The 22,045-nt window shown below is 57.6% G+C and overlaps 1 protein-coding gene across 5 annotated transcripts in view; it reads left to right on the plus strand.

Moving 5' to 3' along the window:
• The window catches only part of TSKU (tsukushi, small leucine rich proteoglycan), a 103,822-nt gene that overhangs the window by 77,079 nt on the left and 4,698 nt on the right, over positions 1 to 22,045 (plus strand). Inside the window, exons 1-3 of one of the 5 annotated variants that reach the window (XR_010307868.1) lie at positions 6,846 to 6,930; positions 10,844 to 10,928; positions 17,853 to 17,925. Coding sequence is in view for 1 of the 5 variants with exons in the window: in XM_064168493.1 (XP_064024563.1) it covers positions 6,740 to 6,930 (191 nt within the window). In the remaining 4 variants the exon portion in view is untranslated. Of the gene's footprint in view, positions 1 to 5,590; positions 5,844 to 6,739; positions 6,931 to 9,478; positions 10,179 to 10,424; positions 10,446 to 10,843; positions 10,929 to 17,852; positions 17,926 to 22,045 lie in introns of those variants that run through there. The other 4 variants (XM_064168493.1, XM_064168503.1, XM_064168513.1 and 1 more) reach the window with 4 other exon arrangements.

Consider the following 22,045-nt stretch of genomic DNA (forward strand, 5'->3'; position numbering starts at 1 on the left):
TCAGTCTTGCTTGTTAGAGGCTCTCACACATTTCCTGCAGGCCAATTCAGTGCCTCTCAAAACCTCTCACAGCTCCATTCCTGCCCTTTGGAACTGCTACACAAGTGAGCAGAAGGCAGCAGGAAAACACAAAGGAGCTCAGCCTCAGGAAGGAAACCCAACCAGCAACCCTGGGTGATGTTAGAGTGACCATCAAGACCACAAGCTACCTAAACTGGGGGGCCCAACAGGCCCCCCAGCCTTTAATGCCCTTCACCATTCACCAGCTGCACACCCTGGGGACTCACCAGTGACCAGAGGAGGATCTCTCCACCCAAGGACACAGCTTAGGGCTCTGCCCTCCCTGGGGGGGGATTTAAAGGGTGGGTGGGCAGGGAGGGCAAAGTGGTCACACCTGGGGTGGGGAGGAGACTCCAATAAAATCCAGGGGCTGGGGGCTTTGGGAGCTGGGCCTGCATAGCCTGGAAGAGAGAAGACCTCATTGCTGCCTACAGCTACCTGAAGGAAGGTCATGGAGAGATTGGTGCTGAGCTTTTCTCACAGGTAACTGGGGACAGAACAAGGGGGAATGGCCTCAAGCTGAGACTGGGCAGGTTTAGATTGGACATTAGAAGAAAGTTTATCACTGAGAGAGCAGCCAGGGACTGGAGTGAGCTGCCCAGGGAGGTGCTGGAGTCACCCAGCCTGGGTGTGTTTCAGGATGGCTTGGATGTGGTACTTGGGGCTGTGGTCTAACATAAGCCTTGCAAAGTGGAGCTAGAGGATGGACTTAGTGATGTTGAGAGGCTTTGCCAGCCTGCCTGTGTCTGTGGTTCTGTGAAAATGGGGGAAAAGGTGGTGTGGGGAAGGGACAGGTGTGGTGGGAAAGTGGAGATGGTGGTGAAAGGATGCTGAGAGGGCTGCAGCAGCTCTGCTGTGAGCACAGCCTGAAAGAGTTGGGGCTGTGCAGGCTGCAGCAGAGGAGGCTCCCAGGGGACCTTCTTGTGGCCTTGCAGCATCTGAAGGGGGCTCCAAAAAAGCTGAGGAGGGACTTTGGAGGGTGTGAGGGAGTGTCAGGAGTGGGGGGAATGGAGCAAAGGTGGAGGTGGGGAGAGTGAGGCTGGAGGTGAGGAGGAAGTTGTTGAACAGGAGAGTGGTGAGAGGCTGGAGTGGGTTGCCCAGGGAGGTGGTTGAGGCCCCATGGCTGGAGATGTGAAATATAAATTAGTTCCTGCTGGTGTGCCCCAGGGATCAGTGCTGGGCACAGTCCTGTTCAACAGCTTCATTGATGATCTGGAGCAGGGAATTGAGTCCAGCAGCAGTGACTCTGCAGATAGCACCAAGCTAGGAGCAGCTGTGGAGCTGTGGGAGGGTAGCAGAGCCCTGCAGAGGGACCTGGCCAGGCTGGATGGGTGGGCAGAGGCCAAGGGGATGAGACTGAACAAGGCCAAGGGCAGGGTTCTGCACTTTAGCCACAACAACCCCAAGCAGCACTAGAGGCTGGGGCCAGAGTGGCTCAGAGCAGCCAGGCAGAGAGGGCCCTGGGGGTGCTGGGAGAGAGGAGCTGAAGCTGAGGCAGCAGTGCCCAGGTGGGCAGCAGGACAAGGGAGAAGCAGGGCAGTAAGGCTGGGGAGGGGCCTGGAGCAGAGCCCTGTGAGGAGAGGCTGAGGGAGCTGGGGGGGTGCAGCCTGCAGCAGAGGAGGCTCAGGGCAGAGCTCATTGCTGCCTGCAGCTGCCTGCAGGGAGGCTGTAGCCAGGTGGGGTTGGGCTCTGCTGCCAGGCAGCCAGCAAGAGAAGAAGGGGACAGAGTCTGAAGCTGTGGCAGGGCAGGTCTAGGCTGGATGTTGTTAGGAAGTTGCTGGCAGAGAGAGTGATTGGCACTGGAATGGGCTGCCCAGGGAGGTGGTGGAGAGGCTGTGGCTGGAGGTGTTGCAGCCAAGCCTGGCTGGGGCACTTAGTGCCATGGTCTGGTTGGTTGGGCAGGGCTGGGTGCTAGGCTGGGCTGGCTGAGCTTGGAGCTCTCTTCCAACCTGCCTGATTCTATGGTTCTGTGATACCACTGAGATTTGTGAATTCCTAAAGCATCTGCTCCCTGTCAGCCACAAAGGAGAGGGTTTGTGAGCAAGAGGAAGGCTTTTCCTCCTCTGCAGGAGCAGCCAGGGAGCAGAGCAGGGTTCAGGACTGCACAGCACCCTTCTGGCTCTGTGGCTATTTGCAACGGTTTGGTTGCAGGAGAAGCCTCCCTTGCCGGGATTGCATAAGAAGAGGAAGGGAAATGAGGTCTCAGGGAGGGACTGAGAACACCATGGGGCAGAACTCCCACACTAGCTCTTAGTAACCCTGCTTATGTCATCCTCCTTCCCCCTGTAATTCCTTTTGCCTGAATGCACCTTAGAGTTTATCTGGAGAAACTCGGAGTGACTCAGAACTTTACTGGGGCTCAAGAGATGTCTGGGTTTAAACAAGCCACACCAGGCATGATGCTATCAGCTGTCTAGAAACAAGGAGCTGGGCTGGTGTCAGCTGGGAACAGAAAGGCAGAATCACAGAACCAACCAGGTTGGAAAAGACCTCTGAGATCACTGAGTCCAACCTAAACCTTCAAATCAACCAAGCCATGGCACTAAGTGCCCCAGCCAGGCTCCTTTTAAGCACCTCCAAGCATAGCCACTCCACCTCCCTGGGCAGCCCATTCCAGTGCCAATCACTCTCTCTGACAGCAACTTCCTAACAACATCCAGCCTAGACCTGCCCTGCCACAGCTTCAGACTCTGTCCCCTTCTTCTCTTGCTGCTTGCCTGGCAGCAGAGCCCAACCCCACCTGGCTACAGCCTCCCTGCAGGCAGCTGCAGGCAGCAATCAGCTCTGCCCTGAGCCTCCTCTGCTGCAGGCTGCACCCCCCCAGCTCCCTCAGCCTCTCCTCACAGGGCTGTGCTCCAGGCCCCTCCCCAGCCTTGCTGCCCTGCTCCAAACACCTTCCAGCACCTCAACAGCTCTCTGCAATTCAGGAGCCCACAACTGGACACAGCACTCAAGCTGTAGAAGGAAGCTCCACCTGAACAAGGGTGATAGAGCACTGGAACAGGCTGCCCAGAGAGGCTGTGGCATCTCCTTCTCTGTTTAGCCTGCGGAAGAGAAGGCTGAGAAGAGATCTGATCAATACTGGTCACTACCTAAAGGGCAGCAGTCAAGAGAATGGGGCCAGACTCTTTTCAGTGGTGTCCACTGATGGGGCAATGGGCACAAACTGGAACACAGCCTGCAGCAGAGGAGGCTCAGGGCAGAGCTCATTGCTGCCTGCAGGGAGGCTGTAGCCAGGTGGGGTTGGGCTCTGCTGCCAGGCAAGCAGCAAGAGAAGAAGGGGACAGAGTCTGAAGCTGTGGCAGGGCAGGTCTAGGCTGGATGTGAGGAGGAAGTTCCTGGCAGAGAGTGATTGGCATTGGAATGGGCTGCCCAGGGAGGTGGTGGAGTGGCTGTGGCTGGAGGTGTTGCAGCCAAGCCTGGCTGGGGCACTTAGTGCCATGGTCTGGTTGGTTGGGCAGGGCTGGGTGCTAGGTTGGGCTGGCTGAGCTTGGAGCTCTCTTCCAGCCTGCTTGACTCTATGACTCCTGTGTTCCAGAACCAGGCAGAGGCAAATCTGTGCTCAGGACTCAGCTGAGCCAAGAGCTGTTTTGGGGAAAACCCTGGGAAAAAACCCTCCTCTGGGCTGTGATTTCCACGTGAGGGCTGTGATGCTATCTCCAGCCACCAGCAGCTTGCTCCAAGTTCCCATTCCCCCAGACCTTTGCCCTGATCATTTTTATAGCTCTGGGGTAGGGGAAGTTGATAAGCTCAAAGCTTCTGTTGAATTTTCCATTCTGTTCATTTCTCCTGTGCCTCACAGGAGGCTTTGGCTACGTCAAAAATCAGCCTCAGGAAAGGAAAATGCCAGTTTGAAGCTGGTGGAGCTGGGAATTGAGCTCCCCAGCTGAGATAAAATCCAGTGGTCAGCACTGCCAGGCCTGGCTGTTTAAAAGCAAGGGATGAAAACCACAGACCTGACTCAAACCCTCTGAATTGGGGTAAAGAAAGGTCTTCACACTTTGTTTTCCTTAATTGGAGCCCCAAATGAGTCTGTTTTGACAGCTGCTGCTGATGGGCATGAACAAAACTGTGTCCTCAGGAGCTCTGTTGATGACAGAAACAATCAGCTGAGAGGTGTTCTGGCTGGAAGCTCTAATGCTGATGCTGAGATGCTGGGCCCAATCCTGTCCAATATCTTTACTGATGATCTGGAGCAGGGCATTGAGTCCAGCAGCAGTGACTCTGCAGATGGCACCAAGCTAGGAGCAGCTGTGGAGCTGTTGGAGGGTAGCAGAGCCCTGCAGAGGGACCTGGCCAGGCTGGGTGGGTGGGCAGAGGCCAAGGGGATGAGACTGAACAAGGCCAAGGGCAGGGTTCTGCACTTTGGCCACAACAGCCCCAAGCAGCACTGCAGGCTGGGGCCAGAGTGGCTGAGAGCAGCCAGGCAGAGAGGGCCCTGGGGGTGCTGGCAGAGAGGAGCTGAAGCTGAGGCAGCAGTGCCCAGGTGGGCAGCAGAGCCAATGGCATCCTGGGCTGGCTCAGGAGCAGTGTGGGCAGCAGGACAAGGGAGGTTCTTGTGCCCCTGTGCTCAGCACTGCTCAGGCCACCCCTGCAGTGCTGTGTCCAGTTGTGGGCTCCTGAATTGCAGAGAGATGCTGAGGTGCTGGAAGGTGTTTGGAGCAGGGCAGCAAGGCTGGGGAGGGGCCTGGAGCAGTGCCCTGTGAGGAGAGGCTGAGGGAGCTGGGGGGGTGCAGCCTGCAGCAGAGGAGCTGAGGCATTGGAGCAGGCTGCCCAGGTTGCTGGGGGAGTCACCATTCCTGGAGGTGTGGACATGGCACTTCAGGACAGGCTTTGTGAGCATGGTGGCCTGGTTGGACCTGATGATTTTGGAGGTCTTTATCAAACAGTTCTAAGATTCTGTGATGTGTTTGGAGAAAGCAGCAGGGCAAAATCCTTGTTTGTAATCAATGTTTCTAAACAGCTGAGGGCTGGGGGTCAGGAGGGGGGCACAGGCTCTGCTCACTGCTCCCTGGCACAGGACAAGCAGCAATGGATGGAAGCTGCAGCACAGGAGGTTCCAGATCAACACAAAGGGCAACTTCTTGCCTGGAAGGGTCCCAGAGCCCTGGCACAGGCTGCCCAGAGAGGCTGTGGAGTCTCCTTCTCTGGAGCCTTTCCAGGCCTGTCTGGATGTGTTCCTGTGTGCCCTGAGCTGGATTGTGTGGCCCTGCTCTGGCAGGGGGTTGGGCTGGATGCTCTCCTTGGGTCCCTTCCAACCCCTGACATCCTGTGAGCCTGGAATCAAGCATCCAGAGTGTGGGACCTGTCTCCTGCTTCTTCTTTCCTGTATCACAGCTCTAAGCTTTTCCCAGGCCATTACACTTCAGAGCCACTGGATTCTGGTGCAGGGCTGCTCTTCACAGCCTGCTTGGAGGAGCCCCAGGAAAAGGCCATCCTGCTGTGAAGGGATCCAGACTCTGTGCCCCAAACTCTGCATCACCACTTGCATTTTCAGCTTCTTTTTAACATCTCTGCTGTCCTTTTCCAGGGGTTGCACCACAGGGTGCAGAAGCCCAGATCTGCTGCCTGCTAGCATTGCTGAGACCTCACAGGATCAAAGAGTTGTAGCATGGTTTGGGCTGGAAAGTATCTGCCAAGGACATCTAATCCTGCCACGGGCTGGGCTGTTCTCAACCAGAGGAGGTTGCTCAGTCTCAAGCAACCTGACCAGGGATGTTTCCAGGGATGGAGTATCTGCCACCCCTCAGGACAGCCTGGGACAGTGCCTCACCACCCTCAGTGTAAGAAATGCATTCTCTGTATTTACTCTGAATCTCCTTCTTTAAGTTTCAAGCCTGGCTGGGGCACTTAGTGCCATGGCTAAGGGCTGGGTGCTAGGTTGGACTGGATGATCCTGGAGCTCTCTTCCAGCCTGCTTGGTTCTGTGATGATCACCTCTTGTCTTGTCATAGCAAGCCCTGATAAAAAGTTGTCTCCATCTTCCTTTAGGCAGTGATAGGCCACAAGGAGGTCTCCCTGAAGGCTGAGCAGTCCCAACTCTCTCGGCCTGTCCTCGCAGCAGAGAGGTTCCAGCCCCCCTCCCCCCCCCCCCCCATTATCATCATCATGGCCTCCTCTGGGCCCTCTCCACCATGTCCATGTCACACCATGAGCTGGACCCAGCACTGCAGCTGAGGTCTCAGCAGAGCAGAGGGCAGCAGAATGTCCTCCCTCCACCTGCTGCCCGTTCTACTGGGCATGCAGCCCGGGACAGGGTTGTCTCCTGGGCTGTGGGCACACGGTGCCAGCTCACCTGCAGCTCGTCACCCCCTTTAGTGCTCCCTCCTCCCGCTGCACAGCTGGGAGCGCTCCCTGTGCGCCTGGAAAGCTCTCTTCAGGTGGTCTTCAGGAGTGGGACCCCCTCCAGCAGCTCCCTCCCTGCAGAGGTCAGGGCTGGACCAAGGCTGCGGTGTGGCAGCAGCTCCGCACTGAGCCCCGAGAAAGCAAACAGACAACAAAAGAGTTACCCTCGGCGGGGAGGGGGGGCAGTGTTCGCGTCCAAAGCTAGCTCGACGCCCCCCTCTTTCCCCCAGAGGGGGAGGGGGAAGGGGGGTTGCGAGTGTCTGCCAGCTCCAGGAGTGGCACAGCCGAGCGCCTCCTCCTGCCTCCTTCCTCCTCCTCTTCCTCCTCCTCCCAGATGTTCCCTTGTGTGCAGCCATCTGTTGAGCTCCCTCCTCCCTCCCTCCCTCCCTCCTGCGAGGAAAAGGGGCAGCCCCGTTTGCCCGGCCAGCTGCACGCCCGGGACGAGGAGGAGGAGGAGGGAAGAAGAGGACACCCAGCCCCCAGCTTCGCCCCCGCTCCTCGCCGTGGGAACCGACCCTGGGCTCGGTGAGTCCCCTCCAGCATTCCCCGTCCCCAGCCCGGGTAACCTGGGATGCTCCGGGGCCGGCGCCTGCTGGGGACATCCCACCCCAGCCCTTCGGGGGGGAACTTTGCGGGTGCGATGAGTTTTGCCTTGGCGTAGAAGCTCAGCGACTGCTGGTGCCGGGTGGGGAGGGGGCGTCTGCGAGCCACCTCTGGGGGGGATAACACAGGTTTTGGGTGGGAATAAACTTCTTTTTTCCCCTTCCTCAGAAGGAATTTTGGGGTCCGAGCCCCCAGTCCTGCTTTCCCTCACTCCGGTAGAGCGCATGCAGGGAAAGGGGGACTGGGGATGGGGCTGGGAAGGGCCATGGAGTGCGTCCCGCCGGGATCTCTTCTTCCCTTCTCCCTCCCCTCCTTCCCCCCGGTGCAATGGTGGTTTGGAGAGTGCTCGGGATTGCCACGGCTGCAAAGTAATCCGAGCAGCAGCTGGAGGCTCCGCACCGCCTCCCGTGCCCGGCTGCGGGGCTTTGATTTCACACAGGGCTCCCTGTCTCCCCTTCTCTGCCCCCCTCCCCATTCCACACATCCCCCTCCCCACTGCCTTTCCCTGTCCCTCCCCTCCCAGCACGGAGGTCTGGAAGAAAGGAGAGAAAGGGAGAAAGGGAGAAAGGCTTTTTTTGGGCTTTGCTTTTCCTGCCGAGTTCTGGTGCTGGGAAGCTCACAAGGGTTGCAGTTTGCCCAAGGTAAGGGGGGGGAAGGAGGAAGGTGAGGTGGGAGGTCAGTGCTTGGATGAGGTGGAGAGGCTGGAAGGTGTAGTGGGGGTCTCCTAGATGGGCTGAAGAGGCTGGAAACGTACAGAGACGTCTGTCTGAATGAAGAGAAGAGGCTGGAAGGTGTAGTGGGGGTCGTCTGAACTGTGTGAAAAGGTTGGGGATGTATGAAGAGGCTCATCCAGATGGAATTGAAGAGGCTGGAAGGTGTAAAGGTGGTTGTCTGATGAAGGTGAAGGGGCTGGAAGGGATAAAGGTGATTGGATGAGGGTGAAGGGGCTGGGGTGTATAAAGGTGGTTAGAATCAGTCAGGGCTGGAAGGGAGCACAAGGAGCAGCCAGTGCCAACCCCCTGCCATGCCCAGGGACACCCTACCCTAGAGCAGGCTGCACACAGCCTCAGCCAGCCTGGCCTCAAACACCTCCAGCCATGGGGCCTCAACCACCTCCCTGGGCAACCCAGTCCAGCCTCTCACCACTCTCCTGCTCAACAACTTCCTCCTCACCTCCAGCCTGAACCTACCCATCTCCATCTTCCAGGTTGTTTGGATGAGGGTGAAGAGGCTGGAAGGTGCAAAGGTGGCTGTTTGGATGAGGGTGAAGAGGCTGGAAGGTGCAAAGGTGGCTGTTTGGATGGGGATGAAGAGGCTGGAAGGTGTAAAGGTGGCTGTTTGGATGGGGGTGAAGAGGCTGGAAGGTGCAAAGGTGGCTGTTTGGATGGGGGTGAAGAGGCTGGAAGGTGTAAAGGTGGCTGTTTGGATGGGGGTGAAGAGGCTGGAAGGTGCAAAGGTGGCTGTTTGGATGGGGGTGAAGAGGCTGGAAGGTGTAGAGAGGTAGTTGCCTGGATGGGGTGAAGAGGCTGGGAGTGTATATAAGGAAGGTTGCCTGGATGGGGGTGCAAAGGTTACAAACATACAGAGAGGGTAGCCTGGATGGAGTGAAGGTGCTGGAAGGTACAAAGGAGGTGGTCTGGATGGATTGAAGAGGCTGGAAGGTGGGGGGCCTGTGTGTCCACTTTGCCTGTGTTGCAGAGAGAAATCTCCCTGCCTGGGATTTTCCCATGCCTGTAAATGGCTTAAGCTGGAGGGGAAGGTGTGTTTGGGGAGGTGGGAGGGAAGGAGAGAAGGCAAATCAGGGTTAATTTGGTCTGTTACTGCAGTAAGAGGTGGAGGGGAAGGAATTAAAAACCCAAACAATCAGAACCAGCTAGAGGCCAAATCAGAACCAACTAAAGGCCAATAAAAAGCTAACCAAAACCAACTTAAACCCCAACCAAACCAACAAACAAAAAAGCCAAACAAACCCCAACCAAACCAACTGAAACCTAACCAAAACTGACTAAACTCCAACCAAACCACAAGCAAAAAAGCTAATTGAAACCTAACCAAAAACCAACTTAGACCCCAACCAAACCAACAAAGCCAAGCAAAACCTACTGAAACCTAACCAAAGCCAACTGAATCTAACTAGACCTCAACCAAGCCAACAAACAAAGCCAAACAAAATCCAACCAAAACCAACTAAACCCCAACCAAATCAACAAGCAAAAAAGCCAATTGAAACCTAACCAAAACCAACCAAAGGTCAAGCAAAAAAAACCCAACTTAAACCCAAACCAACAAACAAAGGCAAGCAAAACTAACTAACCCCCAACCAGAAGCCAACCAAACCCAACTTAAACCCCATCCAAACCAACAAACGAAAAAGCCAAACAAAACCAGCTAAACCCCAACCCAACAACTAAAAATGCCAACCAAAGCCCACCTGAAGCCCCAGCCGGCCCAGCAAGCCAGCTGCTGGCCGTGAGTCTGGCAGCAGGAGGCCGAAAGCACGGAGGGCTTCCCCTGCCAGGGCACACACCCTGTAAACTTTTGGGCAGCTCCATGGAAACTTGCTCTGAGCGCTGCAGTCACGGAGCGGCGCAGACCGCGGCGGCGTTAGCCCGGCACAGGCACAGCGGGTGCCAGCTCGCCGGAGCGCAGGAGGCACCGGCAGCTCTCCTCCTCTGCCTGGGCTTTGGGGAGCCTTGGGCAGCAGAGCAGGCGAGGGCTGGAGCTGCCGGGCTGTGTCCTCTGGGGAAGAGGCACCGTGGCCGTTATCCGCCGCGGTCAGGCTAACGCAATCCGCCGGCGGCGGTGGTGGTGGAGGGGGAGGGTTGAGGAGAGGGCGGCGAGAGCCAGCTCCAGGCAAGGAGCTCCCAGTTGCGAGGCTTCCCCGGGTGTCTGCCCTGCTAAATCAGCTGCCGGGAGGATGAATAAGTGCATTCAGTGAAGTTACAGTAGGAAACTTGTCTGGGTGGACGCTGTGCCATTGGCGCAGCGCAGAGCAGCCGGCGCTGGCGCTGAATATTGCATTGATCGCCGCTCCCGGGCTCGGCGGCAGCCGGGGGGGCTCCATCGCAGCGGGAGCGCCGGCAGGAGAGGCAGGGTTTAGCTCGACGCTTTGCTGGGAATCAGGAGCACCTTGGATGTCTTAGATGCCTGGGGAGATCCGTGCGAGCCTGGTACGTCCCCGGGAGGATTTGCAGTCGCTACCTGGCTGGCTGCTGGCCGTCGGCAGCCGAGAGCGGCGAGGGCGGAGCGGGTTAGCGTTCGCCGTGGTTCTGGCGTGGGGACAGCTCCTGTCGCTCCGTGAGCCACGGGAGCCAGTCCCGTCCCGGAGAGGACAGGGGAGGCGCTTGCTGGCATGTGGGTTATAAAAGGCTCGGCGGGGCCCTGACCCGCGCTCAGCAGTCGCCTGTCGCCCTTGGATGCGGGATCCCTGCGTGGGGGTGGGTAGGTGGGGCGGGGGAGGCAGGCGGTGGGTGGCAGCGGCCGGGCAGGGGCTGTCCCTTGCGGCACCCCGGAGCCGGCGTGCTGCGGGGGGACGCCGCTGGCTTGTGAATGAACCGGAGCAGCTGCCGGCAGAGGCGGCGGGGAGCGAGCCCTGGGCGCCCGCAGGACGTGACAGACATCCCCGGGGACGCTGCTCTCTGACGGGGAGGCGGACAGGCAGGGGAGGCTGCAGGGCTGGAGTGAGGAGCTCTGCCTTTAGGACCCAGCGCACGGAATCCAATTTAGGATTAAGCGCAGCAGCGAACGGGAGGAAACTGGGAGAAGAGAGCTGTGAAACAACAGCACCAACAGCACCTCTTCGGCGAGGGTTTTAATCGTCTCCTTTGGGCTGCAGGAGGAAGCATCCCGTGGACCCTCAGCCCCGCAGTGGACAGCAGTGTGGGGCCAGGCTGAACTGAGGCAGAGCTGGGAATTAAAAGGTGAGCCAGCATCTTCTGGCGGTTCAGAGTTTTCCCTCCATCCCTAACTGCTTTTCCTTTTTTGTTCCTCCTCCTTTCTTCCTTTTTTTTTTTTTAAATCTCTTTGAATCTCTTCTCGCTGCTCGGCGGTGGAGAGAAGCAGGGGCTGGAGGGCGGGATAAGAGCAGGCATTCTTGTCCGGCAGCCCTCCTGACCCCCCGAGCACCCCCGGGGCTGTGCTGGGAAGCCGCAGCGCTGCCTGCCTGGCAGGCTCTCAAAAGAAACTTCCGAACGTGGGAGATGTTGAGGGTTGGGAAGAGATAAAGGCTGGCTGGGGCAAGCTGCTGCTTGTCTTAGAACTTGGCACCTGGACCTATGGAGGGGAATGTATGAAGAGCTCAGTCATTCATTGCAGGGAAGTCCTGACAGTTCCATTTGTAATCTAAGATATATATATCTCTTTCTGGGAGTTTCCATCATTCTCTCTTGGAGCATTTAAGATGTGGAGCAGGGAGGGAAGGAAATATGTGCTCTGAGAATCAGCCTGGCCTCCCCCACCTTTTTTGCAGACACTGCAAGACATTAAACAGGAGTGGGGGGAATGGAGCAAAGGTGTAGGTGAGGAGAGTGAGGCTGGAGGTGAGGAGGAAGTTGTTGAGCAGGAGAGTGGTGAGAGGCTGGACTGGGTTGCCCAGGGAGGGGGTTGAGGCCCCATGGCTGGAGGTGTTTGAGGCCAGGCTGGCTGAGGCTGTGTGCAGCCTGCTCTAGGGTGGGGTGTCCCTGGGCATGGCAGGGGGTTGGCACTGGCTGCTCCTTGTGCTCCCTTCCAGCCCTGACTGGTTCTGTGATTAAACCAACCTGGCTGCCTTAGCATGGGACATTCCCGAGTTGCATGAACCAGGCTGGAAATCTGCCTGTTGGAACAGTGGCAACACTGGGAAGGAAAACTAAAGCCCCAACAGCCAAGCACTTTATCTTTGTTGCAGCTGAGCAGAGGGCCATGTGCTGTGTGTAACAGCTGAGTGCCAGTATCCCTGGGTCTTATTCTCCTTCCCCCTTCCTCTCCTCCTCCTTTTTTGTTGCTGTTGGTCTGTCTGTGATGTTGAACCCTCTCCTTTCCCCTGGGTCGTGCCCAGCAGCTCAATCCCAGGGGTGGGGAGACAAATAAGGACCTTTTCTTTTTGGGGGGCTTTGAAAAAGGGAACCTTTGTGAGGAAAAACAGACTTGAAGGCACAACCCTGCTGTGGCAGATGTGCCAAACCAGATGTGGCTCCTCACATGTCTGAAGTGACAAACGCGTGCAGAGCTCATGCAGAGCTGTGTCCATCCCCTGACCCCAAAACCACTCATTTGCCTCCCAGCCTTGAGAATGAGAGGTCTGTAGCAGGAGAGACAGCAAAGGCAGGCTTCAACCAGAGGGACAGGGGAGAGCCTTCCTCCAGGGCCCTTTAATCCCAGGTGCAGAGGCTCAGCTCCCACCCAAGGGGCAGCTTCTTTATCTACTCAGGATTGGAGCATTGCAACCTCTTGCAAGAGTTCACCAACTGCAAGGATCCCAGGGCAGCTCTGAACCTGGCAGGCCTCATGCCCTGGCAGAGAGCATTGCTTTGTTGTGCTGTCTCTCCATGTCCCATGGTAGTGGCCCCATCTCCTGTGTTCACAACAGGCTGTGTGGTTGCTTTCCCTGGCTTTGGGGGGAGCAGTAGGGTGCAAGGGGCCCCTTACCATGTAACCCATGGAGGAGATACAAGAGGCTGCTGTAATTGGGCAGGTCTTGCTCTGCCAGCCAGTGAAATCAGGTCAAATGGGGTTAGGAGGTGGCTTAGAATAGGGTTAAGAGGTAAAGGAAGGTGGCTCTGTGCATCCCTGTTGACTGGCAGCTGCATGGCACAGAACTGTGCCCAAGTAAGGGGACAGGGCCAGGATGGATCCAGGGGAGGTGGGCAGAGGTCATGGGAGAGGTCAGCCTGCTGGAGGCAGACACTGAGGCTGCAGCTGTGCTTCAGAGGCCACAGATACTGATTTGAGAAGCACTTAGATACCTTTACAGCCACCTCCCCAGGTGTCCCTTTCCCTGTCCCCCAGCTTGGCTGCCCATTTTGCAGAGGGCAAAGCAGGGCTGGTGTCCCAGAGCATCCAGGCAAGGCAGGAGCTGGACTTAGAGCATAAGAACCTTGGTGGCATTTAGCTGGACCAGGGGTGGCAGTGGCAGCATTGGCCTGAAGGCTTCTACACTGGGTGGGATCAGGGCATCTTGGCTCCATGCCCAGCTAAACTGGTGAGGTTTGGGCCTGTGGATGCTATCCCCATCCTCACATGGAATGAACACCTCTGAGCCCTGGGGTTAGGCCATCTCAAGCTGTCAAGAGGGAAACTGAGGCAATCGAATTGGCTCTTGTGGTGAAGGCAGTGGTGAGAAGTGGCTTCTGCTGGAGATGTGACTCCCCCAGTCTACATTGGATGGCCTTTCCCTCCATGGCATTGCTCCTGCTATGAGGGACTGGAGGATCCTGGGCCCAGGAAGGGAGGCAAAGAGCAGAGGAGGTGCCACACCATCACACCACTGGGGCAGTGAAGCACCTTCTGGCCTGGGAACCGTAGCCCTGCTGCTAAACCCTTCCCCCATTGCCCACACCCTTCCTCTCTCCAAATCTCCCTTTCCCAAATCTCATAGGAGCCCCACCAGGCACAGCAAGTGTCTCCCATGCTTTGCTGGGGGGTGAGCAGCTCCTGGAGCCCTGGCTGATGCTGCACTGAGTGGCTTTGCTGCCATGCATTGCTCACAGTCTCGCACTGCAAGAACTATGGCGGGGGGGAGGAAGAAAGCCCGGGAGGGGAGGGAGATGGGAGCCTCCAGCTGTGCTGTTTGCAACAACAATGGCCAGGATTGTGGTTATTATCTCCTGGGTGGAGGTCTGCAGCTGCATGCTGAGAGCCACAGGCAGCAACAAGGGCTGCAGAATATTGGGCATGAAAACAAAGCCCCAAAGCAAACACAACCAAACCAAGAGAAATAAATAAGCCCTGGGTTGGCTGGGGCAGCTCCAAGGGTTTATGCTCAGGTTCCTGCCTGGTGAGTGTGGGGCAGGCTGTGGATGGAGTCTGCCTGGACTGCAGCAAAGCCTTTGACACCTTCTGCCACTTACAGCTCCTGGCACAGCTGGCAGCTCCTGGCTGGGACAGATCCACTCTGCTATGGGTCAAGAACTGGCTGAATCCTGGGCCCAGAGAGTGGTGGTGAATGGTGCCACATGCAGCTGGCACCAGTGGTGTGCCCCAGGGATCAGTGCTGGGCACAGTCCTCTTCAATGACTTTAGTGATGATGTGGAGCAGGGGATTGATTGCAGATGACAGCAAGCTTGGAGCAGCTGTGGAGCTGTTGGAGGGTAGCAGAACCCTGCAGAGGGACCTGGCCAGGCTGGATGGGTGGGCAGAGGCCAAGAGGATGAGACTGAAGAAGGCCAAGTGCAGGGTTCTGCACTTTGGCCACAGCAACCCCAAGCAGCACTAGAGGCTGGGGCCAGAGTGGCTGAGAGCAGCCAGGCAGAGAGGGCCCTGGGGGTGCTGGGAGAGAGGAGCTGAAGCTGAGGCAGCAGTGCCCAGGTGGGCAGCAGAGCCAATGGCATCCTGGGCTGGCTCAGGAGCAGTGTGGGCAGCAGGACAAGGGAGGTTCTTGTGCCCCTGTGCTCAGCACTGCTCAGGTCACTCCTGGAGTGCTGTGTCCAGTTGTGGGCTTCTGAATTGCAGAGAGCTGCTGAGGTGCTGGAAGGTGTTTGGAGCAGGGCAGCAAGGCTGGGGAGGGGCCTGGAGCACAGCCCTGTGAGGAGAGGCTGAGGGAGCTGGGGGGGTGCAGCCTGCAGCAGAGGAGGCTCAGGGCAGAGCTCATTGCTGCCTGCAGCTGCCTGCAGGGAGGCTGTAGCCAGGTGGGGTTGGGCTCTGCTGCCAGGCAAGCAGCAAGAGAAGAAGGGGACAGAGTCTGAAGCTGTGGCAGGGCAGGTCTAGGCTGGATGTTGTTAGGAAGTTGCTGGCAGAGAGAGTGATTGGCATTGGAATGGGCTGCCCAGGGAGGTGGTGGAGCACTGTCAAACTCTAATTTCTGTCTGTCAAACTCTAATTTCAAGTGAAAATGGCCCTAATACAGCCTGACCAGGGAGGTTGTGGAGCACAGAATGTGATCAAAGATCACATTCTGTGCCTCTGTCCTCCACACCCTTCCTGGAGGTGTTCAAGGCCAGGTTGGATGAGACCTTGAGCAACTTCATCCTTGGAGGTGTTGCAAGGCTACACCTTCAACCCAGGGCTGAGTTTTGGGCCACTCACTCCACATAAGACATTGAGAGGTGCTGGAGTGTGTTCAGAGGAGAGCAGTGGAGCTGGTGAAGCACCTTAGGCACATGTCCTGTGGGGAACAGATGAGGGCACTGGGGATGTGCAGCCTTCAGAAGAGTAGGCTGAGAGGGGACTTCATCACCCTCTACAAGTCCCTGGAAGGAGGCTGGAGGCAGGTGGGGCTCCAACAAGAGACAGAACCTGGTCTAGTGGGAGATGTGCATGCCCATGGCAGGGGAGCTGGAACTAGGTGCTCTAGAAAGTCCCCTCCAACCCATGCCTACAGGACAGCTGGGGAGGGTGTGAGGGAGTGTCAGGAGTGGGGGGGATGGAGCAAAGGTGGAGGTGGGGAGAGTGAGGCTGGAGGGGAGGAGGAAGTTGTTGAGCAGGAGAGTGGTGAGAGGCTGGAGTGGGTTGCCCAGGGAGGTGGTTGAGGCCCCATGGCTGGAGGTGTTTGAGGCCAGGCTGGCTGAGGCTGTGTGCAGCCTGCTCTAGGGTAAGGTGTCCCTGGGCATGGCAGGGAGGTTGGCACTGGCTGCTCCTTGTGCTCCCTTCCAGCCCTGACAGTTCTGTGCTTCTATGATAGCTGCCCTGCAGCAGAGGCCTCCTGCTCTGGGCACGTCACTGGCTTTCTGATAAAGGTCTTACTCAGGCTGACTGTGAGGTGCTTAAGAAAATATTTGTGTTCCTGGCTGAGATGAGGTCTCTGCTATGCTCAGTGAGTGCTGGGATAACAAAACCTCCTGTTCCTGGAATTACTCATGGGTATGAAGCAGAGAGAGGAGGATGGGGATCGGGTGGGGTCACTGGAGGTAAAAGGATTTGGGTTGCTCACTCTTGGGTGGTGCTGGAGCAGGGGAATCACAGCATGACAACATCACAGAATGATAGGATTTGGAAGGGACCTCTGGAGGAACATCAAGCACACCCCAACCCCCTGCCAGACCTCAAGCAGGTTGCACAGAAAACCCTGAGGCTTTGCATCCCTTTCATAGAATCACAGAATCAGGCAGGCTGGAAGAGAGCTCCAAGCTCAGCCAGCCCAACCTAGCACCCAGCCCTGCCCAACCAACCAGACCATGGCACTAAGTGCCCCAGCCAGGCTTGGCTGCAACACCTCCAGCCACAGCCACTCCACCACCTCCCTGGGCAGCCCATTCCAATGCCAATCACTCTCTCTGCCAGGAACTTCCTCCTCACATCCAGCCTAGACCTGCCCTGCCACAGCTTCAGACTCTGTCCCCTTCTTCTCTTGCTGCTTGCCTGGCAGCAGAGCCCAACCCCACCTGGCTACAGCCTCCCTGCAGGCAGCAATGAGCTCTGCCCTGAGCCTCCTCTGCTGCAGGCTGCACACCCCCAGCTCCCTCAGCCTCTCCTCACAGGGCTCTGCTCCAGGCCCCTCCCCAGCCTTGCTGCCCTGCTCCAAACACCTTCCAGCACCTCAGCAGCTCTCTGCAATTCAGGAGCCCACAACTGGACACAGCACTCCAGGGGTGGCCTGAGCAGTGCTGAGCACAGGGGCACAAGAACCTCCCTTGTCCTGCTGCCCACACTGCTCCTGAGCCAGCCCAGGATGCCATTGGCACTGCTGCCTCAGCTTCAGCTCCTCTCTGCCTGGCTGCTCTCAGCCTCTCTGGCCCCAGCATGTAGTGCTGCTTGGGGTTGTTGTGGCTAAAGTGTTTTTGGAGCACCCTGTTTGACCCTGTGCTTCCTGGGCTGCTGCCAACCCTGGGTGGTTGCTGATGCTCCCAGCTTGAGTGATCCTGCCAGGAGCATACTCTGAGCCCAGGATGTTCGTGTCCCCTCTGTGCCCTGTGAGTCCCACCCTGGTGCTGCAAGGAGGTCCTATTGCTGCCCCCTCATGCTTTCCTTCCAGCTCTGGGCCCCTCAGTTGAAGAAGGACCTCAGGGAGCTGCTTGAAAGAGTCTAGTGCAGAGCCAGAGGAATGATGGAGTGGAACATCTTCCTTGTGAGGACAGACTGAAGCAGTTGGAGCTCTTTAGCTTGGGGAAGAGGACCCTGAGGGGTGACCTCATTCATGTAAAGATGGCTGAGTGCCAGGAGGCTGCAGCCAGGCTCTGCTGGGTGATGCCCAGTGCCAGGCCAATGGACACTGGGTGGAAGCTGAGACAAAGGAAGTGCCGTGGAAATATGGGGAGGAATTTTTACCTTCTGAGGATGACAGGACTCTGGCACAGGCTGCCCGGGGGGCTGTGGACTCTCCCTCTCTGGAGATACTCAAACCCTGCCTGGATGTGTTCCTGTGTGACCTGCTCTGGGTGATGCTGCTCTGGCAGGGGGGTTGGGCTGGCTGAGCTTTGGGGCTCCCTCCCAGCCCCTGGCATGCTGTGGTCCTGTGTGTTTCTGTGGCCCCCCTGCCTGCAGGCACTCCGGGGGCTTGGCAAACCTCATTTCCTTTTGGGAACGCCTCCTCCTGGCACAGACACAACTCAGCATGAGGCTGCAGAGCAGAGCTGCCTTCGCAACCCGTGGGAGACTATTCCCCCATCCCGCAGGAGCTCACTTTGTAACCTGACAGCTTCCTGCTCTGAGCAGGGAAGGGATTTTCCTGCAAAGCCCTGGAGTCACAGCCACTGCATTCCTCATTTCCCAGGAGCTGCACCAACCTCTGCACACTCAAGGCCAAAGTCATAGAACCACAGAATGAGTCAGGGCTGGAAGGGAGCACAAGGATCAGCCAGTGCCAACCCCCTGCCATGCCCAGGGACACCCTACCCTAGAGCAGGCTGCACACAGCCTCAGCCAGCCTGGCCTCAAACACCTCCAGCCATGGGGCCTCAACCCCCTCCCTGGGCAACCCACTCCAGCCTCTCACCACTCTCCTGCTCAACAACTTCCTCCTCACCTCCAGCCTCACTCTCCCCACCTCCACCTTTGCTCCATTCCCCCCACTCCTGACACTCCCTCACACCCTCCAAAGTCCCTCCCCAGCTTTTTTGGAGCCCCCTTCAGATGCTGGAAGGCCACAAGAAGGTCCCCTGGGAGCCTCCTCTGCTCCAGCCTGCACAGCCCCAACTCTTTCAGGCTGTGCTCACAGCAGAGCTGCTGCAGCCTCTCAGCATCCTCCTGGCCCTGCTCTGGACACTCTCCAGCATCTCCACAGCCCTCTTTTCCCAGGGGCTCCAGAGCTGGATGCAGGACTCCAGCTGGGGTCTCAGCAGAGCAGAGCAGAGGGGGAGAATCCCCTCCCTGGCCCTGCTGGCCACACTGCTGCTGCTGCAGCCCAGGCTCTGCTTGGCTTTCTGGGCTGCCAGTGCACACTGCTGGCTGCTGCTGAGCTTCTCCTCCAGCAGCACCCCCATGTCCCTCTGCTCAGGGCTGCACTCCAGCCACTCATTGCCCATCCTGCAGGACCTTGCCCTTGCTCTTGTTGCACCTCCTGAGCTTGGCTTGTGCCCACCTCTGCAGCCTGTGCAGCTCCCTCTGGATGGATCCTGCCCTCCAGCCTGGCTGCTGCAGCACACAGCTTGGTGTGGGCAGCAAACCTGCTGCGGCCACTGTTGGGGCCATGGCACTGACAGGTTCCCCAGAGCTGGGCTGCTGTTTGCTCCCAGGGTGTGGCTTCCTGTGGCTGCACAGCTCTTGGGGTGGCAGAGATCCTTCACGTTTCAGCCATGGGTGTAAACCAGCTGGAGCCCCTGCCTGTTCAGCCCTGCCTGCACAGGCACTGCCCCAAATGCACCTTGATGTCTTCCTTAGGGTGGAGGTGGGGTTGGGGGGGAGATAAAGGATGCTGGAGCAGGGGAGGCTGCCCCAGTGGAATGAACTATTGGCTGTTCAAAGAGGAGGGATGCTGAACTACCAGCAGCCTCTGCACAGCAGATGGGATCTGTGACATGAACAGTTGGAACAGAGATTATTTTCATGGGGCTCTCTGCTGCTTTTCTAAGGAGCTCACTCCATCTCTTCACTGTATTAAAGAAACAAACAGAGCAGAGGCTGCCTCAGCTGAGCAGAGGCTGTCACATGTTTGAAAACAAACCCTGAGCCTGAAGCTGTAGTGCTGGGAGGAACAAGTTCTGTAGGGGAGGGTGATGGAGCACTGGAACAGAGTGCCCAGGGAGGTGGTTGTGGCCTCTTCCCTGGAGATCATAGGATAGAATCAATCAGGCTGCAAGAGAGCTCCAAGCTCAGCCAGCCCAACCTAGCACCCAGCCCTGCCCAACCAACCAGACCATGGCACTAAGTGCCCCAGCCAGGCTTGGCTGCAACACCTCCAGCCACAGCCACTCCACCACCTCCCTGGGCAGCCCATTCCAATGCCAATCACTCTCTCTGCCAGCAACTTCCTCCTCACATCCAGCCTAGACCTGCCCTACCACAGCTTCAGACTCTGTCCCCTTCTTCTCTTGCTGCTTGCCTGGCAGCAGAGCCCAACCCCACCTGGCTACAGCCTCCCTGCAGGCAGCTGCAGGCAGCAATGAGCTCTGCCCTGAGCCTCCTCTGCTGCAGGCTGCACACCCCCAGCTCCCTCAGCCTCTCCTCACAGGGCTGTGCACCACCTGCTGCCCACCTGGGCACTGCTGCCTCAGCTTCAGCTCCTCTCTGCCAGCACCCCCAGGGCCCTCTCTGCCTGCCTGCTCTCAGCCTCTCTGGCCCCAGCCTGTAGCACTGCTCCATCCAAAATGCTGCCCGTTCTAAGAGGCCAGGGGTGCAGCAGGAGAAGGGGAGGCTGTATCCTGCCTCCATCAAACTTTCAAGCACCTCCCTGTGTATTGTTTTTAATTGGCCCTCAATTGCTGACTGCAGGGGTTTCTGGCTGGGTGGTTGCCAGGGTAACTGGAGGCAGCCTAGGTAGCATCCTCTTCATCTCCACATTCCTGAGGGAGGGAACAGTCCCTGAGTAGTAGGCCTCCATCCAGGGTGGGAGGTGTTAGCACATCTACCTTGGGTGAGGACGAGGTGGGAAAGTCTCAGCTGTGCATGGGGGAAGAGAAAAGTTTGTAAGGAAGAGGAGAAGGAGGAAACCAAGAGCAGTGAGCAGCAGGAGGCTGCAACAGCAGTGCAGCCAGGCTTGCCTTGCTCCCCCTCCCCAGGCATAAGCTCAGGCTGGCATTGCCTCTGCTGTCTGGATTTTAAATCAGGTTTCAGTGAGAGCCTATTTTGGCAGAGGAATCTCAGTGGGAGGTTTCTGCCCAGATCCTGCCACATGCCAGGTGGTCCTGAATGCCAGCACACAGCACCTACAGGGTGGCCAAGAGCTCAGGCCCAGGCAGCAGGGGTTTTTAGGCAGAGCAGGTCCTGCCTGACCAAGCTGAGCTCTTTTCATGATCATGTTCCTGCCTGGTGAGTGGGAGACATGGAGTCTGCCTGGACTGCAGCAAAGCCTTTGGCACCTTCTGCCACAAGCAGCTCCCAGCCAAGCTGGTAGCTCCTGGCTGGGACAGATTCACTCTGGTATGGGTCAAGAACAGGCTGGAGGGCTGGGCCCACAGAGTGGTGGTGAATGGTGCCACATGCAGCTGGCAGCTGGCACCAGTGGTGTGCCCCAGGGATCAGTGCTGGGCACAGTCCTGTTCAATGTCTTTATTGATGATCTGGAGCAGGGGATTGAGTCCAGCAGCAGTGAGTTTGCAGATGGCACCAAGCTAGGAGCAGCTGTGGAGCTGTTGGAGAGCAACAGAGCCCTGCAGAGGGACCTGGCCAGGCTGGATGGGTGGGCAGAGGCCAAGGGGATGAGACTGAACAAGGCCAAGTGCAGGGTTCTGCACTTTGGCCACAACAACCCCAAGCAGCACTAGAGGCTGGGGCCAGAGTGGCTGACAGCAGGCAGGCAGAGAGGGCCCTGGGGGTGCTGGGAGAGAGGAGCTGAAGCTGAGGCAGCAGTGCCCAGGTAGCTCCACAACCTCCTTGGTGGTGTTTGAGGCCAGGCTGGCTGAGGCTGTGTGCAGCCTGCTCTAGGGTAGGGTGTCCCTGGGCATGGCAGTGGGGTTGGAACTGCCTGATCCTTGTGGTCCCTTCCAGCCCTGACTGTTTCTATGATAAATTCTTTGCAGTGAGGGTGATGAGAGACTGGCACAGGTTGGGGGTGGTGAGACACTGGCACAGGTTGAGGGTGGTCAGACACTGGCACAGGTTGCCCAGGGAGGTTGTGGAGCACAGAATCACCCAATGTGATCTGTGATCACATTGGGTGATTCTGTGCTCCACAACCTCTCTGGAGGTGTTCAGGGCCAGGTTGGATGAGACCTTGAGCAACCTGTTCTAGAGGGAAGTGTCCCTGCCCATGGCAGGGAGGCTGCAAGTGGATGAGCTTTGGTGTCTCCTCCAACCCAAACCATTCTATCACCTATGGTTGCATGATTCCATGATCCTACTGCTGGGGGTTTCTGGCCTGTGGTGTTTCCCCCATGTGGCTGTCCCCAGTGCTGCAGGAGGATATCTCCTGTTGCTTTTCCAAGGGGAGACCTTGGCTTCCTGCCTCTGCCCACAGAGCAGCTCGTAGGCAGCAATCCAAGGGCAACTCGATGCGGTGCCAAAGGCAGGCTGGATGCAGATGAACTCTGGCTGCCTGTGGCAGGCTGCCTTCCCCCTGTCCAAGAGAGCTCTTGATTGCTCCATGGGATGACAAAGCAGGCCTCCCCCTGACTAAGCTCTTCATTGCTTAGTTGGCAGTGCAAGGGGTTTCTTTCTTGGCCTGGAAAGTGATCAGTACCTTAATGTCTCCTATCGTTCAGCAGAGCTGTTCTCCAGGTGTCTCCTCAGCTTCTGGCTGCTCCACAAGGGACTCTCTGCCTAATTAGTGTGGCAGGTCACTAACCATCTCCTCCTGGATAATGGAGGCCT

The sequence above is a fragment of the Pogoniulus pusillus genome, chromosome 3 (assembly GCF_015220805.1).
Source record: "Pogoniulus pusillus isolate bPogPus1 chromosome 3, bPogPus1.pri, whole genome shotgun sequence".
Lineage (NCBI taxonomy): Eukaryota > Metazoa > Chordata > Aves > Piciformes > Lybiidae > Pogoniulus > Pogoniulus pusillus.